Below are 25,763 nucleotides of genomic sequence, written 5' to 3' on the forward strand. Positions count from 1 at the left end.
GAGCTATTGAACAGCTCTGCTGTGGTGCTCTTTGCCTCCTCCTGCTGACCAGGAGGTGAATATCCCATTAGTAATTAAGATGATCCGTAGACTCATCGTGTCTTAAAAAAGAAATTAAACATACAGAAAAATGGCAGCCTCCAAAACGCAACACCCAGGTGTTTTAGGTATTTTATAAAGATACACAGGTTAGGACTAAACCGTTTAAACAAAAATGTAAGCAAAAATATATAATTTACATTTAATTTCCAGCATTTGGAGAGAGACTTGATTAAAAGGGACATGAAACCCAAAATTTCTCTTTTGTGATTCAGATAGAGAATACAATTTTAAAACAACTTTCTAATTTACTTCCCTTATCTAATTTGTTTCATTCTCTTGGTATGCTTTGTTGACCAAGTAGCAATGCACTACTGGTTTCTAACTGAACACATGGGTGAGCTAATGACAATCAGTATACACACACACAGGTGGCCCTCGGTTTACAACGGTTCAATTTGCACCGTTTCAGAATAACAACCTTTTTTTTCAGTCATGTGACTGCTATTGAAAAGCATTGAGAAGCAGTGCATTGATTAAAATACAAACTTCAAAAAACTCCAGCCACCATCTTCATTTAAAAGACCTTTATTGTCTTATCCTGGGTCCAAGCATACAACGTTTCAAGCCAACATGGCTCTTAATCATGTACATGATTAAGAGCCATGATCAGGTACATGATTAAGAGCCATGTTGGCTTGAAACGTTGTATGCTTGGACCCAGGATAAGACAATAAAGGTCTTTTAAATGAAGATGGTGGCTGGAGTTTTTTGAAGTTTGTGATTTTGCAGAGACCTGGCAAGTCTGTTGCTCCGTGCCCCACAAGAGAAGATTCAGGTGTGCTGTTTTCCACTTCTTTGATTTTACTCATTGATTAAAATAGCCAGTAGGTGAAGCTGTCCGCTTGTGTTGCAGCAAAGATATTCAAGCTGAAATTAGTTTAACCAGACCTGAGCTATCGAGCAGCATGCAAAGGAACAAGATCTTCCTGTCTATAAATCAGTCCAGATTGGAATGCATAGAAACTGTTTGCAAAAAAATGTAAGTTAAGTCTGTGTTGTATGATTATTTTATTAGGTTTATAAGGCCGTTTAGCAAATGTTTTTGTTCATTTAACTTATTTTAATTATATATTTTGTGTTGTGTGATTATTTTATTAGGTTTATAATGCCGTTTAGCATTTAAAGTCTTCATTTCAAAGCTTTAAAAATAATGTATTAACTGTTTTACTTATGCCAATTTTGAGAGGGGCCTGGAACCTATCTCCCTCACTTCCCATTGACTTACATTATAAACTGGGTTTCAATTTACAACGGTTTCGATTTACAACCATTCTTTCTGGAACCTAATCCTGGGGTAAACTGAGGGCTACATACATACAAATATACACACATACATTATATATATATTATATATATATATATATATATATATATCACATAATTTAGGTTCCATATTAGCAAGAGTCCATGAGCTAGTGACGTATGGGATAATGAATACCCAAGATGTGGATCTTCCACGCAAGAGTCACTAGAGAGGGAGGGATAAAATAAAGACAGCCAATTCCGCTGAAAATAATCCACACCCAAAACAAAGTTTAAATCTTATAATGAAAAAAACTGAAATTATAAGCAGAAGAATCAAACTGAAACAGCTGCCTGAAGTACTTTTTTACCAAAAACTGCTTCAGAAGAAGAAAACAAATAAAAATGGTAGAATTTAGTAAAAGTATGCAAAGAAGACCAAGTTGCTGCTTTGCAAATCTGATCAACCGAAGCTTCATTCCTAAACGCCCAGGAAGTAGAAACTGACCTAGTAGAATGAGCTGTAATCCTTTGAGGCGGAGTTTTACCCGACTCGACATAAGCATGATGAATCAAAGACTTTAACCAAGACGCCAAAGAAATGGCAGAGTCCTTCTGACCTTTCCTAGAACCGGAAAAGATAACAAATAGACTAGAAGTCTTTCGGAAATCTTTAGTAGCTTCAACATAATATTTCAAAGCTCTAACTACATCCAAAGAATGCAACGATCTTTCCTTAGAATTCTTAGGATTAGGACACAATGAAGGAACCACAATTTCTCTACTAATGTTGTTAGAATTCACAACCTTAGGTAAAAATTTAAAAGAAGTTCGCAACACCGCCTTATCCTGATGAAAAAATCAGAAAAGGAGACTCACAAGAAAGAGCAGATAATTCAAAAAGAACAATACTTTCCATGAAGGTAATGAATGTCCAGAGCAAGCATATGCTCAAAATAGAAGAACCTGAAAAACCTTCAGAACCCAATTAAGACTCCAAGGAGGAGAAATTGGCTTAATGACAGGTTTGATACGAATGATAAATATCAGGAAGTAACACTACCTTATCCTGATAAAAAAATCAGAAAAGGATATTCACAAAAAAAGAGCAGATAACTCAAAAACTCTTCTAGTAGAAGAAATAACCAAAAGGAACAATACTTTTCCAAGAAAGTAATTTAATGTTCAGAAAATGCATAGTTTCAAACGGAGGAGCCTGTAAAGCCCTCAGTACCAAATTGAGACTCCAAAGAGGAGAGATTGAATTAATGACAGGCGTGATATGGACCAAAGCCTGCACAACACAATGAATATCAGGATGATTAGCAATCTTTTCTGTAATAAAAAGAACAGAAAGAGTAGAGATTTGTCCTTAACAAAGAACTGAAGACAAAATCTTATCCAAACCAACCTGAAAAAATAATAAAATTCTATGAATTTTAAAAGAATGCCAAGAAAACTAGGTCTTCCAGACTCAATATAAATCTTTCTAGAGACAGTTTTATGAGCCTGAAACATAGTATTAATCAATGAGTCAGAAAAACCTCTATGACTAAAAACCAAGCGTTCAATCTCCATCCCTTCAAATTTAATGATTTGAGATCCTGATGGAAAAAAATGGCCTTGAGAAAGAAAAGGTCTGGTTTAAACGGAGGTGTCCAACGTTGGCAACTGGCCATCCGAATGAGATTCGTATACCAAAACCTGAGAGGCCATGCTGGAACTACCAGCATAACAAACAAATACTCCATAAGAATTTTGGAAGAAGAACTAGAGGCGGAAAGAAATAGGCAAAAAGATCATTCCAAAGAAATGTCAATGCATACACTACTTCCGCCTGAAGATTCCCGGACCTTAATAGGCCCCTGGGAAGTTCTTTATTCAGATGAGATGAAAAACATATCTGGGTAAGAGAGACCATTCTCCCGGAGGAAAAGCTGGATTAACAGAGATAATCCGCTTCCCAAATATCTATACCTGGGGAAAAAAAACACAGAATTTAGATAGGAGCTGGATTTAGCCCAAGCTGATATCCGAGACACTTCTGTCACAACCTAAGGACTGATAGTCCTACTCTGATGATTGACATACACCATAGTAGTGATATTGTTTGAAAAACATTAAACGTCTCTTCTTCAAAAAGAAACTAACTGAAAAATTCTGAGAAAACACGGAGTTCTAAAATATCAAATGGTAATCTCGCCTCCTGAGATTTCCAAACCCCTTGTGCTGACAGAGATCCTCAGACAGCCTCCCAACCAAAAAGACTTGCATCTGTAGAGATCATGGTCCAGGTTGAAAGAAACGAAGAGACCTGTAGAACTAAATGATGGTGATCATAACCATCAAATCAAGAGATAAATATTAGGATTCGAAGATTTAAAATGTGAAATCCTAGAATCCCTGTACCATAATTCAGCATAAAAGACTGGAAAAGGTTCTATTGAAAATGAGCAAAGGGAATTAAATCCAATGCTGTGGCCATAAGACCTAAAACTTCTATGCATATATAGCAACTGAAGGAAATAACAGAGACTAAAGGTACTGACAAACGGAACACAATAAAATTGTCCCTTGTCTGATAGAAACAAAGACAGTGACACAAACTATCTGGAAACCTAAAAAAGGTGACCCTTGTGTGAGGAATCAAGAGCTTTTGAAAAAAAGAACCTCTAACTATGTCCTGAAGAGCAAGTGAATCATATGAGATTCCGCATCCTCAGAAAATAATCTGAATGAAAACAGAAAAATGAAAATATGCATTTATTGTATCTAATGAAAACAAATAATGCTATCACTGACCATAAAAAGGCAAAATAGTTTGAATAAAACTCCAAAACCCGGTTCCTCAAAAGGAACTGGAAGAAATACCCCACAAGATTCCAGGTCTGAGCAGCGCTTGAACCCCATGGGTGCCCAGCCATGCTTCAACAGAACCCAAAATATATAGGACCCAAACACACTTAAAAAGAGTGTTAGCCATACTGGAATAAAATCAAAGAAATTTGGACTGAATAGAACCAAATAAATTTCAAAGAAGTCTTAACCTGCCCCTTGCCAGCCAAGCTGGAATACGGCACGTACATCGCAATATTAGGGAGCTGATTTTGAACTGAAAAATTTCCAATTATAAACATGTTACTTGGGAAAGAATTCAGGAATTCGTTCCTTAATAAGAACAACCAAACTAGTATAAGCTTAAAGTTTTAGTCTTAGAACTCAATCTTGAAGCCCAGAGTAACAGTTAAGAATTGAATCCAATTATAAAACAAATAATTGATTATCTTAGAACAAAAGAAATATGGATTTTTTTTTTTTTTTTTTTTTTTTTTAAATCACAAAAATTCTTCTAGCTAAAATAGCTAAAGACATAGATTAACCCTCATTTGCGAAAATATTCAATAAAATGAAGACACAAATGAAATTATTAGCATGATAGACCAGTTAAAGGAACAGTCAATACAGTGGACTTGCATAATCAATAAATGCAAAACAACAAGACAAATGCAACAGCACCTAGTCTAGTAAATGTTGTCCCTTAAGAATGCTAAAATAAATCATAATCTGATACTTGATCTTAAAGTAAACAGAACAAAAATGAAGCAATTGCAACATCCAAATAAATCACAGGACCAAGAAAAGTACCTGAAACTAAATAATTTTCCATAAATAAGATACAACCATCTAAAGGAAAATAAATACTATTTTGCTATAGAAACAATAGCATAATTAGTAGGAGTAGAGATAGCCCCAATAAATTGGAGAACCCTCCAAATTGAATTTAACTGCTGGCAAAGAATATAGTTTAAAACCTTTGAAGAAGGAATAAAAGAAAATTCTCAGCCTATTCCATTCCCTAGTATGAGGAATTGGAAAAGAGAACTTCTGAAAACACAGAAGAATAAATAAGCAGAAATAGTGTCAGCTAGTCTTAAAGAACTAGTTACCTTAATATCCAAAATAATCAACACCTTTTCAACAAAGAACAAATGTACTTTAATAAAAAAATAATAAAAAAGTAGATTTGTTAGTGTCAATATCTGATGAAGAAAATTCTGAAAGAGAAAAAACATCATCAGAGAAGGATAAATCAGTATGTTGTTGGTCATTTGAAACTTCAATAATTAAAAAAGAAGTGAAAGAGACCTAAAATTTTTATTAGAAGGCACGAAGTCAGACAAAGCCCTTAAAATAGAATCAGAAAAATATTTCTTATAAATTTTCTAAATATTTCTTGTACATAAGATGTAAGAATGGCAATAAAGCATAAATACTAATGGATTCTGCATGTAAAAGTATATCATAATGACTTATTACAAACCATAGCTAAAGATAAACATTTATAACATTTAAAATAAATGAACTTAGCTTTGGTAGAACTGAGTCAATCATTGCCTCTTTTTACATGTGAGCACATATTACATTTCCCTTTATTACATTTATATGTGCCCATAGGTCGGGATAACCAATTATGAAGTGTACCTCCCTTCTCATTTGCTAGAAATAGTGACACACACTCCTACTGAACATTCTGCTCTTGAAAAAGCCCGGGCGTACTCCGGGGGAAACGCGTTGAGCTATACCCGTCAAGTCTGCTGTCAGAGAAGGTGCCCTGCTGCTGGAGGCTGAATTCGGGAGGAGAACATCCCCTGTCAGAACTATCGGCTAGCTGTGGTGATCTGGATTGGCGGACTGAGACCTCATATGTTCACAACATAATTTGTGAAATGTCTGAATGCACTTACTGTTTGTAAGTAGTACTTGTATTGTACTGTTTATCTTGTTAATAAAACTGCCTTGAATCGTGTCCTTTTGCGCTGCTCTCTTCTACTCAGATCGATTGACTACTTTTCTACTTCCGGTGTGGGGAGAAACACACAGGGACAGAGAGAGGCGGCAGCTGGACTGTTTGGGAGCTTAAGAAACAGCACTTGGAATTCATTCAATGCGCCTACATTTGTATGTGTCTTTCCCTCCAGATAACCAGGAGGCAACAGAGCAGTAAGACTGTTTTGTTTTTACTTATTTAATTAGCGCTGCTTACTAATTCTGCCAATACCATTTTCTATTTGGTAGAACTGAACTCAGTTAAGCGTTTTTCCAGAAGTAGCTTTTGATCCAGGGTCAATCTGAGACATCTTGCAATATGTAATAGAAAAAACAACATATAAAGCAAAATTGATCAAATTCCTTAAATGACAGTTTCAGGAATGGGAAAAAAATGCCAGTGAACAAGCTTCTAGCAACCAGAAGCAATAAACAATGAGACTTAAATAATGTGGAGACAATAATGACGCCCATATTTTTTAGCACCAAAAAAAGACGCCCACATTATTTGGCGCCTAAATGCTTTTAGCGCCAAAAATGACGCCACATCCGGTAACGCCGACACTTTGGGCGCAAAAATGTCAAAAATGAAGCAACTTCCAGTGACAAGTACGACGCCGGAAATAACTTAGAAAATTTTTTTGCGCCAAAAAAGACGTAATAAAATGAAGCATTTTCAGCCCCCGCGAGCCTAACAGCCCACAGGGAAAAAAGTCAAATTTTAAGGTAAGAAAAAAATTGATTATTCAAATGCATTATCCCAAATAATGAAACTGACTGTCTGAAATAAGGAATATTGAACATCCTGAATCAAGGCAAATAAATGTTTAAACACAAATATTTAGAACTTTATATAAAAGCGCCCAACCATAGCTTAGGGTGTCACAAAAATAAGACTTACTTACCCCAGGACACTCATCTACATGTAGTAGAAAGCCAAACCAGTACTGAAACGAGAATCAGTAGAGGTAATGGTATATAAGAGTATATCGTCGATCTGAAAAGGGAGGTAAGAGATGAATCTCTACGACCGATAACAGAGAACCTATGAAATAGACCCCGTAGAAGGAGATCATTGAATTCAAATAGGCAATACTCTCTTCACATCCCTCTGACATTCACTGCACGCTGAGAGGAAAACCGGGCTCCAACCTGCTGCGGAGTGCATATCAACGTAGAATCTAGCACAAACTTACTTCACCACCTCCACGGGAGGCAAAGTTTGTAAAACCAATTTGTGGGTGTGGTGAGGGGTGTATTTATAGGCACACATATACATACACACACACACACATATATATAGCAACCAATCAACATCTAGAGCCTAGGTTCTCTGCTACTCATGAACTTGCCTAGATAAACCTTTCAGCAAAGGATAAGAGAAAGAGGTTTCATGTCCCTTTAAGTGTTCAGATTCTCCTCTTTCATGGCCCATTCATTTGAGTTTTTTTTTTTTTTAAATAATAAGATAATGTAAAGATTGGGATACAAGAATTTAGTTACTGACTAAAGTTACATACACAACAAAATAAATAAAAAGACAAATGGGACAACAAAATGTGATGCCTGTACAAACATAAAAAAATACTTTCATACTTTGTGTGGCAGAAGACATTTACCTTTTGACAGCTCACTAGATTCCTCTTCGGCCTGATGAACAACCTCCGGAAAGCCCTGCACAAAAGTATTCTGTAGGAGGCTCTTGGATATGGGGGTAGATCCTATCTGTTGAAGCCTCTTCTGCACTGCAACAGTGAGGTCAATGTACGCCTCGTCAATGCTGGCACGTTCCACTACAGCAAAGCGCGACATGATCTCCATAACCTCCACACTTGCATCACGGTACCTATGCAACAAATATCATTTGAATACAACCAAACACAAGAGGGGTGAAAAGGACACCAGGCATAAGAATATTGTTAGACAGAAAGAAACCCATAAGCTCCCATATTGCACCGGTAATAATCATTAGCAAAGAAAGCTTACCTCAATGTCCCTGTAACAAACACAATTCACACAGCTCCTAACAAGCATTTCTTTTGGTGGAAGATTAGATCACTTTAGTTATGCATTAAGGCAAGGCTTGACAATCCCAGGCGCCAATGCCACTTAAAATTAGGCACAGGAACCCTGGCTTGGAGTCCCACAGACACCAATAGGTGCTAGCCACAGGGTCAGCAGTCAGGAAGAGGGAGAAGCTGCCTTACTGTGCTGCTCGTTTGCTGGGTCCCTGCATGGTCAGTGTGCCTGAGGACCAGCTATTACCTTGCTAGTTTAACTGTGGTCTGTGGCCAAACAATAGTGTTGAACTGGCTCTGCTCGTTTTGATGTCACAGCAGAGTGTCAATAAGAGATTGGTATTCACTGAAAAAGCAGCCTGATTATGGTGGTATCTGAGGGTGGGCTTACATTTCTAAAGCTTCCTCAGAGATCCAGCCCCTCTTATTACCCATATCTGGATCTAGGCAACCTGCACTCTCTGCCCCAGGATTAACGCAAACCTAATCACATGATAGCAGCAGTGGTTATTTGCTTGGCAGGAACAGCTCACAGATTTTTTTTTAAAGCTCTGTTATTCATAGATTTTTGGGCTGAATCCAATATTTTGACCATTTCTATGGCACTGCACTAAGGATAAAATATGTTACAATATTTTGGAACTACATCCCTGTTCTATTTAGTCTGCTACATTTACATATTTTTGTAGATGGTTTCCGGTTAGCGACCACAGACATTTCTGATATAAGAAAAAGACCCCTGGGCCTGGGTTCCATAATAAAATACAAAATAGTGAGCAGGATAAAAGCATTTCAGTGTTACCACAAATGATCTCGAATCTGCTTAGTGGGAACCAATACATTTTGATCGGGATTTAGTTATTTCTGAATATCAAGTTTTTCTTTTAGCCCCTTTGCAATGGCCACCTTAGCTTGCACAGGGCTTCCAGAGCTGTAGGAACAATGAGGCATGCAGAAATAACATGGTCTCTCCCTGTCAGTGAGACCTGTGCTCCTACAGCCCTGGAAGCTCAGGGTAAGGCGGTCGTCAAAGAGTTGTGCATTACACATTCAGTACAATCTGTAGAACAAACTACAGCACATTTTTTGTATCTTCTGATAATTAGCAGCAATGCTAATGAGATGACACCTCAGCTGATGCACATTTCATGACTTACTTTGATAGGTCAGCTTTCCCATGAGCCATGCTCACACGAGCAATCTGCAAATCTGCACATAGCTTCTTGGCATCATCTGCAAACATGTTCCTTGTCACACCAAATGCTCGGGCCTCATAACTAACGGCGATGATGCTGAAAGGGGACAAAGATACAACAGACTGACTGGGGTTGGGTGGTCTTCATGTAAATCCAGTCAGTAAGTTAGCGCCAATAATCTTAGATAGATAGGACAAAGATGTTACTTTTTGCTCAAAAGTTAATTCACATTTTCCCATAGTCCTATATGTAGCACAGCTAGAGGCACAAGTCAGTAATATTAGGGACAAAAAGAAGGCCTGCAGGTGTAAGCCCTATACACTTCAGTCAGGAAACCGCTTGCAAATTGTAGATGTCTAAACACATTCCGCTGTATGTAACATATGAATTGTTGATTTATGTGATTAGCTAAAGGGACAGTGCAGCAAATATGAACAGCCAACTCTGAGTGTGAAAATAAATGTAAATGGTGAACAAAACAATATAAAACCAGAGGTTAACAGACATTTCCTTGGAAACAGACCGTAGCTTTGAGAGCGACCCAACTAAAAACAGAGCAACTGAACCGTCTGTATAGTGCAACACCATTCTCTGGGATGTCCCCAGAGAATCAGTGCAACACAAATTCCCTATTTGCAGTGCTAGAGACTCTTTTTTAAAAGGAGCATAAGAGGCACAATTATACTTAAAGTGATGGTAAATGTTCCCCTTTGTATAAACAGATCCGGAATGTTGGTGATATTTAAGATGGTGTTTAACTCATCAGTTGTAATGAAGATGAGCGATAACTTACTTTTTAATGTATATATGAAATTTAAATAGCCCACGCTCTGGCCACCCACTTAACTATAAAAAAAATTGTGAGTCAACAGTTTGAGCTAGTGTAGAGGAGGCGACGTAGCTACAGCCCGGGATGTATGTACGCTGCTAACCAATCACAGCCCATGTATTCCAGCAGAATGTGAATGCACTAATGGTGGGGTGCCAGCTTGAAGAAAAGTCGAGCCAACTCCATAAGACGAAGGTAGAAAGAAGCAGCACTCCCAAATCGTAGGGTAAAATCCAAAACTTTATTCCTTATGTTAAAAACAAAAAAACACACAACACAGCACAATGCAGGTATCACAGATGGAGAGGGGAGCGGAGTCCTAACATGTTTCGTGCTATGCAGCACTTAAATCATAGGATAACTCCCCACCTGTGTAGTGCACCTTTTAAGGGGGTCATAGCCAATCACAACTTCAGAGACTTGACACTCCCTCAAGAGTAGATCCTTAAACATAGGATGTGTGCACTACAAAGGATAGTGTAACAATGTAACATAAAATAAAATTAAAAACAATGTGTGAAATGAAAAAACATTGCAAACTCCTTATTGGTGAATATAAATAAATACACTGATAATAAAAATAAATAAATACACCAATAATGAGAAATTTCGGTACACAATTCTGAAATTAGCCTCAAACATTTTCTGGACCAATGTCCATATCTTAATATTAACTAATTTGAATTTATCTGAAAATTCAATGTTCCTATCTTAGTTAGATGATACACAAATCACAACGAAAAACCTAAAGACGTAAATTCTCACAAAATATTATTTAAATGTACAAATATATAATGTTTTCAATATATTATGTAAACAATTGTGACTGGATCAATCAAGAGTCCATTGACTCATATAAAACTTGACTGTTGAAAAAACACACTTAACCCTCCTATAAGAAAAAATATATCACAATTTAGAACAAATACATAAATATTATGTTAATGTGAAAACGTATACAAACATGAATGTAATTATAAACCTAGGTTGATCTGTAAAATGCAAACAGTTAAAGTGCATGGCTACACTGGAATCCTTGTAGTTTTTGATGTCTCTTTTGTGTTCCCCTATCCTAGATCTTAGGGCACGTGAGGTCTGACCCACAAACTGGTCGAAACACAGAGTACACTCTATGAGGTAGAATACAAAAGTCGTACCACAGTTTGCATAATGGTTAATCTTACAGTTTAGTTTGGTTGAATGGCTAGTAAAATCTACCCTCATGGAAATCTGTTGGCATGTGAGACAAATTTTTGATAGGCATTTGTAAGTGCCTTTCTTAGTAAGCCACTGAGTCCCTGTTTCTCTTATGTGGCTATCGATCATACTGGGGGAAAGTTTTTTGGCAAGTGTAGGTGCCTTCTTGGACACAAATTTAACCTTGTCAACCATGCCTACTAGAGTATCATCACCTTTAAGTATTGATAGATTCTTTTTAATAATATTGCATAAATCATTGAATTGCAAAGAGAATTCAGTGGAGAAAATTACCATGTCCTTATCAAACATGGCTTTCTTAACACGATTGTTCTCTTTTCCACTCAAAGGATTATAATTCTTTTTGACATCATCCAATGACTGCTGCAATAAATCGGGGTCGTAACCCCTGGCGCTCAATCTATCCAACAATTTGTTAGCCTGAAGATTGAATAAATCATCTGAATTGGAATTTCTGCGAAGCCAAAGAAACTGGCTCTTGGAAATTGATTTTATTAAATGTTTAGGGTGACAAGACGTTGCATGTAGGATCGTATTGCCAGATGTCGGTTTTCTGTATGTATCTGTGATGATCCCATTTTGTTCAATTGAACCATATAAGGCGAGATCCAAAAATTGGACTTCTTTGTCCTGAATTTCTCCTGTAAACTTCCAATGCAAATAATTGCTGTTTACAAAATCAAGGAAATCTTCAAAAACAAAGTCACCTTTGACCACAAAAATGAGATCATCAATGTATCTCATATACATACAGATGTTTTCCAAGAATGGATTACTGCTACTGTAGAGACTGCCGAGTTCCCACCATCCCACAAATAAATTGGCGAATGAGGGCGCAAGCTTCGCCCCCATCGTGGTACCACATTCCTGTAAGAAATATTCTCCATTAAACATGAAGTAATTGTGGGAAAGTAGGAACTCAACAGTCTCACAGAAAAACATTTTGAACTCCTGAATAATTTGTATAATTGTCTAGAAAAAAAACATATCGCTTGTATACCCAAGGCATGAGGTGTGCATGAATACGACGACACCGCGTCAATTACTACCCACCTATGATCTTCATCCCATTTGATATTATCAATAATTGTTAAAAGATGAGATGAATCCCTTAAGTAGCTACTAAGGCTCTGAACCAAGGGTTGCAAAACTGAGTCGACCCACTCAGATAATGGTTCAAATAATGAACCAATCCCAGAAATTATTGGGCGACCTGGTGGGTTGACTGTGTTCTTATGTAATTTAGGTAGGTGGTGAAAGACCGGTGTCACAGGATGTTGAGGTATTAAAGATACAGAATCTTCTTTAGTTATGAAGCCTAATGCAAGCGCATCCTCAAGTAATCTATCAAGCTTTTTGGAAAATTCCTTCTCAGGGTTAGAAGATAATTTCCTATTTGGCATGGTACCCCAGGATTGGCGTAAAGCTGATGTGGTGCCACTCTTCAAAAAGGGAAGCAGGGATAATCCAGGAAGCTATAGACCAGTTAGTCTGACATCAATAGTGGGGAAGATATTTGAAGGGATTATATTGATGAGCATATTAGTGTAAACAAGATTATGAGTTCTAATCAGCATGGCTTTAGGAGAAATAGATCATGTCAAACTAATCTAATTAGATTCTACGAGGAAGTAAGTAAAAATATAGATAAAGGGGAATCAGTTGATGTGATATACTTAGATTTTGCAAAGGCATTTGATACAGTGCCACATGAGAGATTAATGCACAAAATTAAGGGACTGGGAATAGCTGAAAATGTTAGCTCATGGATAAATAACTGGATTAAAGATAGGGAGCAACGAGTAGTAGTAAATGGATCATACTCAGATTGGACAAAGGTAATCAGTGGCGTCCCCCAGGGATCAGTACTGGGCCCTGTTCTTTTTAATATTTTTATAAATGACTTGGAGCAAGGATTAAATAGCGACATCTCTATTTTTGCAGATGATACTAAGTTAAGTAAGGTCATTAGGTCAGAGCAGGACGAACTCTCTTTACAAAGGGATTTGCTAAAATTAGAACTATGGGCAAGTGAATGGAAAATGAGATTTAATACGGAAAAATTTAAGGTTCTACATTTTGGAAGTAAAAATAAGCAGGCTACGTATTTTTTAAATGGGACAAGACTTAGCCAAACACAGGAGGAAAGGGATTTGGGAGTAGTAATAGATAACAAGCTAAAGATGAGTGCACAATGCAGGGCAGCGGCTTCAAAGGCTAATAAGATACTAGCATGTATTAAAAGAGGCATTGATTCAAGGGAGGAAAGCATAATTCTGTCATTATATAAAGCCCTGGTAAGACCTCACCTTGAGTTTGGAGTGCAGTTCTGGGGACCGATTGCTAAAAAAGATATTGCAGAACTAGAAAAAGTTCAGAGAAGGGCCACAAAGCTAATAAGGGGATTGGAGAAATTAACCTATGAGGAGAGGCTAGCCAAACTGGGTCTGTTCTCTTTAGAAAAAAGGCGCTTGAGAGGTGACATGATTACTTTATATAAATATATTCAAGGCCCATATACAGAGATGGCAGAAGCTCTTTTTATTCCAAGAAAATTGTTTCTGACAAGAGGTCATAATTTAAGGTTGGAGGAAAGGAGATTTAATTTCCTGCAACAGAAACGTTTTTTTTCACTGTAAGAGCAATAAAATTGTGGAACTCATTACCAAAGGAGGTAGTGAATGCCAATACCATAGATACATTTAAAAATAGTCTGGATAAATTTCTGTATATAAACAAAATTCATGGATATGATTGCTAGTATTAAATGGGTCACATTTTAATGGGGTTATTTAAGCTTAACTGGAGCTTTTTGTAAGTATTTTAGATTTGTATAGGTTGAACTCGATGGACTTCAGTCTTTTTTCAACCTTATCTACTATGTTACTATGTGATGCCATCATTTAATTGCCTATAGGCTTCTTCAATATATTCTGTTTTGCTCATCACTACAACGTTCCCACCTTTGTCTGATGTGCGAATAACCAGATCATGTTGGCTTTCTAGTTGCTTAATGGATGCTTTTTGTCTGCTTGTGAGATTGTCACTTCAGTTAGTGTAATTTGTTTACCTAGTTCAACAATTTCTCTTTCAACTTGTTTTTGAAATAAATTAATACATGTGCCCCTCGATTGGGTAGGGTAAAAATTTTATCTTATACTTTTTGGAACATCAAAATCATCAATCCCATCACTATTTGTTTCCAACATTCTTAATTGTTCCAGAGCACATGTATCTTTAAAATCAAAATTTAAATCTGGATTTGTGCTTAACAAATTAGTGTTGGGATCAGATAGATTGACACTATCCTCTGTAACCTCATTTGATACTTCATCATCTACATCACTTATTTCAGTAGTATTGAAAAAATGCCTATGCAATGTAAGCTTCCTTACAAATCTATTAACATCCAACAAGGTGTTAAACACTGAAAAGGCGTGTGTAGGAGCAAAACCCAAACCCTTAGATAAAACACTAATGTGGTCATTAGTGAGTTGAAATAGTGAAAAGGGGGTAAACCTAAGCGCTGAATGGAAAACCTCTGTGCCTGGGGGCGGGTGACTCCTAGCTGGTACCATTAAAGGAAATAGTATGAAAAAAGGTAGTGGACCCAGGTGCCTACCCTAAGGAGGCTAAGGTAAAAGAACCAGAAGAGGGCATAAAAATGATTTAATAAAAGTGATTCCTCACAGATACCACTTTAGACGAAACACTTCAATAAGATTTTTTTTTTTAAAAAAAACAATTATAAAAACAATGATGTTGTTATAATATAATAAATACACTTCATGGATCCATGAGTGGGGGATAAAACCATCAATGAGTGATAATAAAAACAAGGGGTACAGAAATGAATCAACAATTAAAAAACAGTTTCAGAAATGAATCAACAGTAAAAAACAATAAAAACAATAATGGTAGTCCTGAACTCTTCAAAAAATAGAACAAGGTGTAAAAATAGTGTAAAAAATGTGTCAAAGTCCACAATAATTCACAAAAAAATCCAAAAATGAAGGTGGTTCAAACAGCTAAGTGCTAGTAGAATCCAGTGATGAAATAGTGGGAAATGAATCCAAATCAAATTAGTTGATATCCAATGTATAATAAAGTATCAATATAGTGAAAAAAAGTACGTGATAGTAAATGTCAATAAAAAAAAAAAAATATTATTCAAAAATAGTGTGGTAAGCCTTATTCTATTATTGCCAACTTTAAAGGACAATTTACACTATATTTGTTTTGTTCTTTTTTCCACAGGTGGATCGTATTGTTTATATATATTTTTATAATTTTTCTTTTTTCGGATTACTTTTCAATATGGCACTGTGATAGCAGACTGTTTATTCTCACCACTCTATTTTTGAATATTTTTTTTTTTTTGATTGACATTTACTATCACGTACTTTTTTTCACTATATTGATACTTTATTATACATTGGATATCAACTAATTTGATTTGGATTCATTTCCCACTATTTCATCACTGGATTCTACTAGCACTTAGCTGTTTGAACCACCTTCATTTTTGGATTTTTCTGTGAATTATTGTGGACTTTGACACATTTTTTACACTATTTTTACACCTTGTTCTATTTTTTGAAGAGTTCAGGACTACCATTATTGTTTTTATTGTTTTTTACTGTTGATTCATTTCTGAAACTGTTTAATTGTTGATTCATTTCTGTACCCCTTGTTTTTATTATCACTCATTGATGGTTTTATCCCCCACTCATGGATCCATGAAGTGTATTTATTATATTATAACAACATCATTGTTTTTATAATTGTTTTTTATTTTATTTTTTTCTTATTGAAGTGTTTTGTGTAAAGTGGTATCTGTGAGGAATCACTTATTAAATCATTTTTAAGCCCTCTTCTGGTTCTTTTACCTTAGCCTCCTTAGGGTAGGCGCCTGGGTCCACTACCTTTTTCATTAGTGAGTTGAAAGTCAGATAGATTAATCACACTGAGCACTAATTCTTCTTTAATCCCCTCTTTGAAGCTCTTTTTCCTTCTCCTGGATCCAGCTCTGCGCGTCCTTTTTCTTTTCCTAAAGGGATCTCTTGATTTTTCACCTTTGTATGGACATCACTTTCTATTTTCTCACGACTTTCACGTGATGAATCCTGTAATGAGAAAGAGGGAAGGGAAGAGGGAGAAGAAGAGGAGGAGCTCTCGTCTGAAGAAACTGAATCTTGATCAGAGGTATTTAGTTCAGTGGAAGAAAACACCACTTTTTTGCTTTTGTTCTTATGTTTTCTTCTTCAAAATGGATTTAGGTTCCACTGTCGGTGTTGACATGCTGGCCATATGTGCTTTATTCTTATTTGTATTATTAAGTTTTAGGCTCTCTCCTTCGCTATCTGTATTTACACTTGAATCATAATCCCTTTGTTGGTTTACAGAAAATCTGCCTAATGAATCTAGACTAGTCATACACTTTATTTTTTAAATAGTCCTCTTGCTCCCTGTTAAATTTCCTGCCTTTAAGTGAAGCCAGTTCACTGTCAGATTTTCGTATTTTCTTCTTCATATTTGATTTTAAATCCGAGTACTCCTCCTCCTGTTTATGATTCTTTAATGCCTGCTTGATATTATGGATCTGTCCCTTTAAGGAATCCCTTTAGAGTTTTTACTTCTTATTAGAATGTCCATAATTGTTAGGGAACAGGTGGTAAGGGCATCCCTTCCACTCAGTTGTCAAATCATCATCATTTAAATCAAAGGAAGGAAACTTTTTTATCATTAAACCTCTAGGGATTCTTTTTGATTGGACAGAATGTTCAAAGGCTACAACATCCCACATTAAACTTAAATCCATCATAAGTAATCTTTCAAGCTGATTAAATAAACTTTTAATATCTTTGTCAATAAATTCTTTTTCTCCCAATGAGAATACTGATTGAAAATAGGTTTTTCTACTTTGTATATCAAAAATCGATTTGTTGAGGCCAATTGCCTCCCCCCCATGATTATGCAAAGTGCTAGTGTGCTGAACAAAAGAGATTTGTGATGCCAAAGTGCACTGTTAAAGTCAGTCAATTTTATATATATGTGTGGGCTGGATGAGGGATTACTATGTAAACTGTTGCGACTTACTCCTGAACTTTTAACATTGCGGTGATCGCAATAATCGCATCAGAGTAAGCCTGGTTTGATCCAAGATCCCCTTTTCAGAGTTAGTCTGAGCTGTTCTCCAATAAGTGCTCTAGCCATAGGGCACTCACACAGCTAGAGTGCTGATTGAATAACAGTTCAAACCGTTGGATCACAAAAAAACATAATTTATGTAAGAACTTACCTGATAAATTAATTTCTTTCATATTAGCAAGAGTCCATGAGCTAGTGACGTATGGGATATACATTCCTACCAGGAGGGGCAAAGTTTCCCAAACCTCAAAATGCCTATAAATACACCCCTCACCACACCCACAAATCAGTTTAACGAATAGCCAAGAAGTGGGGTGATAAGAAAAAAGTGCGAAAGCATAAAAAATAAGGAATTGGAATAATTGTGCTTTATACAAAAAAATCATAACCACCACAAAAAGGGCGGGCCTCATGGACTCTTGCTAATATGAAAGAAATGAATTTATCAGGTAAGTTCTTACATAAATTATGTTTTCTTTCATGTAATTAGCAAGAGTCCATGAACTAGTGAGGTATGGGATAATGAATACCCAAGATGTGGAGCTTCCACGCAAGAGTCACTAGAGAGGGAGGGATAAAATAAAGACAGCCAATTCCGCTGAAAATAATCCACACCCAAAATAAAGCTTAAATCTTAAAATGAAAAAAACTGAAATGATAAGCAGAAGAATCAAACTGAAACAGCTGCCTGAAGTAATTTGCTACCAAAAACTGCTTCAGAAGAAGAAAACACATCAAAATGGTAGAATTTAGTAAAAGTATGCAAAGAAGACCAAGTTGCTGCTTTGCAAATCTGATCAACCGAAGCTTCATTCTTAAATGCCCACGAATGAGCTGTAATCCTTTGAGGCGGAGTTCAACCCGACTCAACATAAGCATGATGAATCAAAGACTTTAACCAAGATGCCAAGGAAAAGGCAGAAGCCTTCTGACCTTTCCTAGAACCAGAAAAGATAACAAACAGACTAGAGGTCTTTCGGAAATCTTTAGTAGCTTCAACATAATATTTCAAAGCTCTAACTACATCCAAAGAATGCAACGATCTTTCCTTAGAATTCTTAGGATTAGGACACAATGAAGGAACCACAATTTCTCTACTAATGTTGTTAGAATTCACAACCTTAGGTAAAAATTTAAAAGAAGTTCGTAACACTGCCTTATCCTGATGAAAAATCAGAAAAGGAGACTCACAAGAAAGAGCAGATAATTCAGAAACTCTTCTAGCAGAAGAGATGGCCAAAAGAAACAAAACTTTCCAAGAAAGTAATTTAATGTCCAGCGAATGCATAGGTTCAAAAGGAGGAGCTTGAAGAGCCCCCAGAACCAAATTCAAACTCCAAGGAGGAGAAATTGACTTAATAACAGGTTTTATACGAACCAAGGCCTGTACAAAACAATGAATATCAGGAAGACTAGCAATCTTTCTGTGAAAAAGAACAGAAAGAGCAGAGATTTGTCCTTTCAAGGAAGTTGCAGACAAACCTTTATCCAAACCATCCTGAAGAAACTGTAAAATTCTAGGAATTCTAAAAGAATGCCAAGAAAAATGATGAGAAAAACACCAAGAAATGTAAATCTTCCAGACTCGATAATATATCTTCCTAGATACAGATTTACGAGCCTGTAACATAGTATTAATCACAGAGTCAGAGAAAGCTCTATGACTAAGAATCAAGCGTTCAATCTCCATACCTTTAAATTTAAGGATTTGAGATCCTGATGGAAAAAAGGACCTTGCGATAGAAGGTCTGGTCTTAACGGAAGAGTCCATGGTTGGCAAGTAGCCATCCGGACAAGATCCGCATACCAAAACCTGTGAGGCCATGCTGGAGCCACCAGCAGAACAAACGAACGCTCCTTTAGAATCTTGGAAGAAGAACTAGAGGCGGAAAGATATAGGCAGGATGATACTTCCAAGGAAGTGACAATGCATCCACTGCTTCCGCCTGAGGATCCCTGGATCTGGACAGATACCTGGGAAGCTTCTTGTTTAGATGAGAAGCCATCAGATCTATTTCTGGAAGTCCCCACATTTGAACAATCTGAAGAAATACCTCTGGGTGAAGAGACCATTCTCCCGGATGTAACGTTTGGCGACTGAGATAATCCGCTTCCCAATTGTCTATACCTGGGATATGAACCGCAGAAATTAGACAGGAGCTGGATTCCGCCCATACCAGTATTCGAGATACTTCTTTCATAGCCAGAGGACTGTGAGTCTGTAAGAAATCACTTGTTTATGTGACAATTCTTTACTTATCTTTAGTACTTTAGAAGTAGAACTGTGGTAATATGTTAATGTAACAAACTGGGAAATATGCTTGCTAGTAAGGAAGCATATAATCCTAATCTGTATTTATATTGCCTCAATAAGCTTCCAATATCAGAGAGTAATGAATACAGGAATGCTTCAGAGGCTGAACAAAGGATATACATTTCTCAAGACAGGAGCAGTAACTAGTTAAGGAAAATACCCTGATTAGTACTCATAGCATGTTTAATATGGCACACTGCAGGTGAGGAGTTAATATAACCATTTAGTAATGGTAATGCTAGTAGCTTGCTGGCAGATTTATACAGTGTAACACATAGAGGAATGTCAATATTATGGCAAGCTTAAATGTGGAAGTAGTGAGAGTAGCAGACTTAGAACACTACAAGTAAAAGTTTATACGGAAACTGATAACCTCATGTGTCCCTATACTTGTTGCAAACTGAAGGCACTGTGAGTGCTTGAGATCCGGAAGGCTGTGTCAGAGCAGCTGGAAGTCTGTGCACGCTGTGAAGTTGGAACGCTGCCAGGCCTGAGCAGCGTGTGACGAGTGAATGGCTTGCAGTGACGTCAGAGGAAGCCGGGTAGGAAGACAACAAGCAGCGCTTTTGCCAAGGTGTGCAAGTGAAGTAGTTTTAAATGCAGCTGAGTACTTTCTTTCACCAGGATACAAGCTGGAGATGTGAGTTAATCACTTCAATAAACCAGCAAAGAGTAATTAGACAGTGCAGGCTTTATAGGCAGGAGGAGACAATGTTAAGGTGGTATAGGCTTGATATGGCAAAGTATATATTAAGGTGGAATGTGTGAGATAGGACCATGACAGAGTCCCTCCTTGATGATTGACATATGCCACGGTTGTGACATTGTCCGTCTGAAAACAAATGAACGACTCTTTCTATAGAAGAGGCCATGACTGAAGAGCTCTGAAAATTGCACGGAGTTCCAAAATGTTGATTGGTAATCTCGCCTCCTGAGATTCCCAAACCCCTTGTGCTGTCAGAGATCCCCAAACAGCTCCCCAACCTGTCAGACTTGCATCTGTTGAAATCACAGTCCAGGTCGGAAGAACAAAAGAAGCCCCCTGAACTAAACGATAGTGGTCTGTCCACCACGTCAGAGAGTGTCGTACAATCGGTTTTAAAGATATCAATTGAGATATCTTTGTATAATCCCTGCACCACTGGTTCAGCATACAGAGCTGAAGAGGTTGCATGTGAAAACGAGCAAAGGGGATTGCGTCCGATGCAGCAGTCATAAGACCTAGAATTTCCATGCATAAGGCTACCGAAGGGAATGATTAAGACTGAAGGTTTCGACAAGCTGAAACCAATTTCAGACGTCTCTTGTCCGTCAGAGACAGAGTCATGGACACTGAATCTATCTGGAAACCTAAAAAGGTTACCCTTGTCTGAGGAATCAACGAACTCTTTGGTAAATTGATCCTCCAACCATGTTCTCGAAGAAACAATACAAGTCGATTCGTATGAGATTCTGCTAAATGTGAAGACTGAGCAAGTACCAAGATATCGTCCAAATAAGGAAATACCACAATACCCTGTTCTCCGATTACAGACAGAAGGGCACCGAGAACCTTTGTAAAAATCCTTGGAGCTGTTGCTAGGCCAAACGACAGAGCCATAAACTGGTAATGCTTGTCTAAGAAAGAGAATCTCAGAAACTGATAGTGATCTGGATGAATCGGAATATGCAGATATGCATCTTGTAAATCTATTGTGGACATATAATGCCCTTGCTGAACAAAAGGCAGAATAGTCCTTATAGTTACCATTTTGAATGTTGGTATCCTTACATAACGATTCAATATTTTTAAATCCAGAACTGGTCTGAAGGAATTCTCCTTCTTTGGTACAATGAAGAGATTTGAGTAAAACCCCAGCCCCTGTTCCAGAACTGGAACTGGCATAATTACTCCAGCCAACTCTAGATCTGAAACACATTTCAGAAATGCTTGAGCCTTCACTGGATTTACTGGGACACGGGAAAGAAAAAATCTCCTTGCAGGAGGCCTTATCTTGAAGCCTATTCTGTACCCTTGTGAAACAATGTTCTGAATCCAAAGATTGTGAATCGAATTGATCCAAATTTCTTTGAAAAATCGTAATCTGCCCCCTACCAGCTGGGCTGGAATGAGGGCCGCACCTTCATGTTGACTTGGGAGCTGGCTTTTGCTTTCTAAAAGGCTTGGATTTATTCCAGACTGGAGATGGTTTCCAAACTGATACCGCTCCTGTAGGGGAAGGATCAGGCTTTTGTTCCTTATTGTGACGAAAGGAACGAAAACGATTAGTAGACCTAAATTTACCTTTAGATTTTTTATCCTGTGGCAAAAAAGTTCCTTTCCCCCCAGTAACAGTTGAAATAATAGAACCCAACTGTGAACCAAATAATTTATTACCCTGGAAAGAAAGGGAAAGCAAAGTTGACTTAGAAGACATATCAGCATTCCAAGTTTTAAGCCATAAAGCTCTTCTAGCTAAAATAGCTAAAGACATATACCTGACATCAACCCTAATGATATCAAAGATGGCATCACAAATAAAATTATTAGCATGTTGAAGAAGATTAACAATGCTATGGGAATTATGATCTGTTACTTGTTGCGCTAAAGCTTCCAACCAGAAAGTTGAAGCTGCAGCAACATCCGCTAAAGATATAGCAGGTCTAAGAAGATTACCTGAACATAAGTAAGCTTTTCTTAGAAAGGATTCAATTTTCCTGTCTAAAGGATCCTTAAAGGAAGTACTATCTGCCGTAGTAATAGTAGTACGTTTAGCAAGAGTAGAGATAGCCCCATCAACCTTAGGGATTTTGTCCCAAAACTCTAATCTGTCAGATGGCACAGGATATAATTGCTTAAAACGTTTAGAAGGAGTAAATGAATTACCCAAATTATTCCATTCCCTGGAAATTACTTCAGAAATAGCATCAGGGACAGGAATTTCTGGAATAACTACAGGAGATTTAAAAACCTTATTTAAACGTTTAGATTAAGTATCAAGAGGACCAGATTCCTCTATTTCTAATGCAATTAAGACTTCTTTAAGTAAAGAACGAATAAATTCCATTTTGAATAAATATGAAGATTTAACAGTATCAACCTCTGAAACAGAATCCCCTGAACCAGAGGAATCATTATCAGAATGAGGATGTTCATTTAAAAATTTATCTGAAAAATGAGAAATTTTAAAAGACCTTTTACGTTTACTAGAAGGAGGAATAACAGACATAGCCTTCTTAATAGATTTAGAAACAAAATCTCTTATGTTAACAGGAACACCCTGAGTATTAGATGTTGATGGAACAGCAACAGGTAATGGAACATTACTAAAGGAAATATTATCTGCATTAACAAGTTTGTCATGACATTCATTACAAACAACAGCCGGATGAACAGATACCACAAGTTTACAGCAAATACACTTAACTTTGGTAGATCCAGCATCAGGCAGCGATTTTCCAGAAGTATCTTCTGATTCAGGGTCAATCTGAGACATCTTGCAATATGAAATAGAAAAAACAACATATAAAGCAAAATTGATCAAATTCCTTAAATGACAGTTTCAGGAATGGGAAAAAATGCCAGTGAACAATCTTCTAGCAACCAGAAGCAAATAAAAAATGAGACAAATAATGTGGAGACAATAATGACGCCCATATTTTTTAGCGCCAAAAAAAAGACGCCCACATTATTTGGCGCCTAAATGCTTTTAGCGCCAAAAATGACGCCACATCCGGTAACGCCGACACTTTTGGCGCAAAAACGTCAAAAAAATGAAGCAACTTCCGGTGACAAGTATGACGCCGGAAATAACAAAGAAAATTATTTGCGCCAAAAAAGTCTGCGCCAAGAATGACGCAATATAATGAAGCATTTTCAGCCCCCGCGAGCCTAACAGCCCACAGGAAAAAAAGTCAAATTTTTAAAGGTAAGAAAAAAATTGATTATTCAAATGCATTATCCCAAATAATGAAACTGACTGTCTGAAATAAGGAATATTGAACATCCTGAATCAAGGCAAATAAATGTTTAAACACATATATTTAGAACTTTATATAAAAGTGCCCAACCATAGCTTAGAGTGTCACAAAAATAAGACTTACTTACCCCAGGACACTCATCTACATGTAGTAGAAAGCCAAACCAGTACTGAAACGAGAATCAGTAGAGGTAATGGTATATAAGAGTATATCGTCGATCTGAAAAGGGAGGTAAGAGATGAATCTCTACGACCGATAACAGAGAACCTATGAAATAGACCCCGTAGAAGGAGATCATTGAATTCAAATAGGCAATACTCTCTTCACATCCCTCTGACATTCACTGAACGCTGAGAGGAAAACCGGGCTCCAGCCTGCTGCGAAGCGCATATCAACGAAGAATCTAGCACAAACTTACTTCACCACCTCCATGGGAGGCAAAGTTTGTAAAACTGATTTGTGGGTGTGGTGAGGGGTGTATTTATAGGCATTTTGAGGTTTGGGAAACTTTGCCCCTCCTGGTAGGAATGTATATCCCATACGTCACTAGCTCATGGACTCTTGCTAATTACATGAAAGAAAATAGTTTTGAAGTGGGCGGACGGAGTGTGGGGTATTTGAATTTCAGCGCTACATTACAAAGTAAGTTAACACTCGGGATTTGTGAGCCAATTACAAAAATCATATGTACATAGCAACCAATCACTATGGAATAAGTTCGCTGTCAAAAAGGCAAGTTTGTATGATTCTTTATCATTGTACATAAATTGTGACATACAAACACAAATCTAAATTTACAAATTATTTAATTACAAATACAATTTATTTATTTTTTTTAGGAGGGAAGTACAATTTAGTTTTTTGAAATTACAAACTTCTTTTTTGAAAATGCACGTTTCTTTTTTTGAAATAAAATACATTTTTAATTAAAATGTGGAGAAATGGCTGACAATCCCAGCACATCAACATCTCAGGTAAACTTTTTAACATTTATCATGCAACATACAACATGGCTTAAAGAAACATAAAACAAGTTGGGATAGAGACAAAATATAATATGTATTTTAATTACTTTACCTGCAAATTTATACTGCAGTGCCTCGCCATTAACCCTTTCTTTTAGGTTTCTGAATTGTACAGCTCTAACTCCCCCACACACGTCCTATGGCTGTATCTATATCCACTTATGATTTGGTAGAATGCAAGACTTTAACACTCATCTGCTGGAGCATGCCAAGGAGCAAATAAGTGCTGCTGTGAAATCAGTTGAAATACAATGTCTTTGTTTCTGATGCTCAACACTGATAAGGGGGTGGATCAGTCTACTCCAGGCAGCTTGGCTATGTAACTAATTTTGCTTATTTTTAAAAAAATATTTTAAAATAATTGACAGCAATTTTTAAAAAATAAAATTATGCAAACTTTTTTTTTTTTACTTAATTAGCCCTTTTAGGATATGCACAGATCTCAACATGTTATATGGCACTTTAACATGCCAGAAGTGATTATTCTCATTTGCATAGCACTATACAGAGGAAAATTGATTTTGATGTTTTTATTACAGTTTTCATTGCAGCATGTGGTCTTCTTTCAGAAAATAATTTTTTTTTATTTGTCATTTACCATACAATATTCTTTAACATATCTAAAGTGTTTATTCTGCCTTGTTGTTTTTTTTTTTACAATAATGTACTAAAGAATATTGATTTTGTCAGCCATCTCTCCACATTTAAAGTGAATGTAAATTTTGATGATAAAGTGCCCGTTTATTTAAAAATTCGATTAAAAACAGGAGCACTTTAATTAATCAAAATTTACATTTTACTTGTGTTGTGAAAATACTTCCCTTTAAATCCTTTAACGCCTCCCTACACTATCAGGTGAACAAAATGCACTTCAATACTTGT

The 25,763-nt window shown here is 36.8% G+C and overlaps 1 protein-coding gene across 1 annotated transcript in view; it reads right to left on the reverse strand.

Annotated features, from left to right (window-relative positions):
- Positions 1-25,763, reverse strand: part of POLH (DNA polymerase eta) — a 228,783-nt gene that overhangs the window by 178,988 nt on the left and 24,032 nt on the right. Inside the window, exons 3-4 of the mRNA XM_053712821.1 lie at positions 9,347-9,481; positions 7,791-8,017 (exon numbers count right to left, since the gene is read on the reverse strand). Of these exons, the coding sequence (XP_053568796.1) occupies positions 7,791-8,017; positions 9,347-9,481 (362 nt within the window). The remainder of the gene's footprint in view (positions 1-7,790; positions 8,018-9,346; positions 9,482-25,763) is intronic.

The sequence above is a fragment of the Bombina bombina genome, chromosome 4, assembly GCF_027579735.1.
Source record: "Bombina bombina isolate aBomBom1 chromosome 4, aBomBom1.pri, whole genome shotgun sequence".
NCBI classification, from domain to species: Eukaryota; Metazoa; Chordata; class Amphibia; order Anura; family Bombinatoridae; genus Bombina; species Bombina bombina.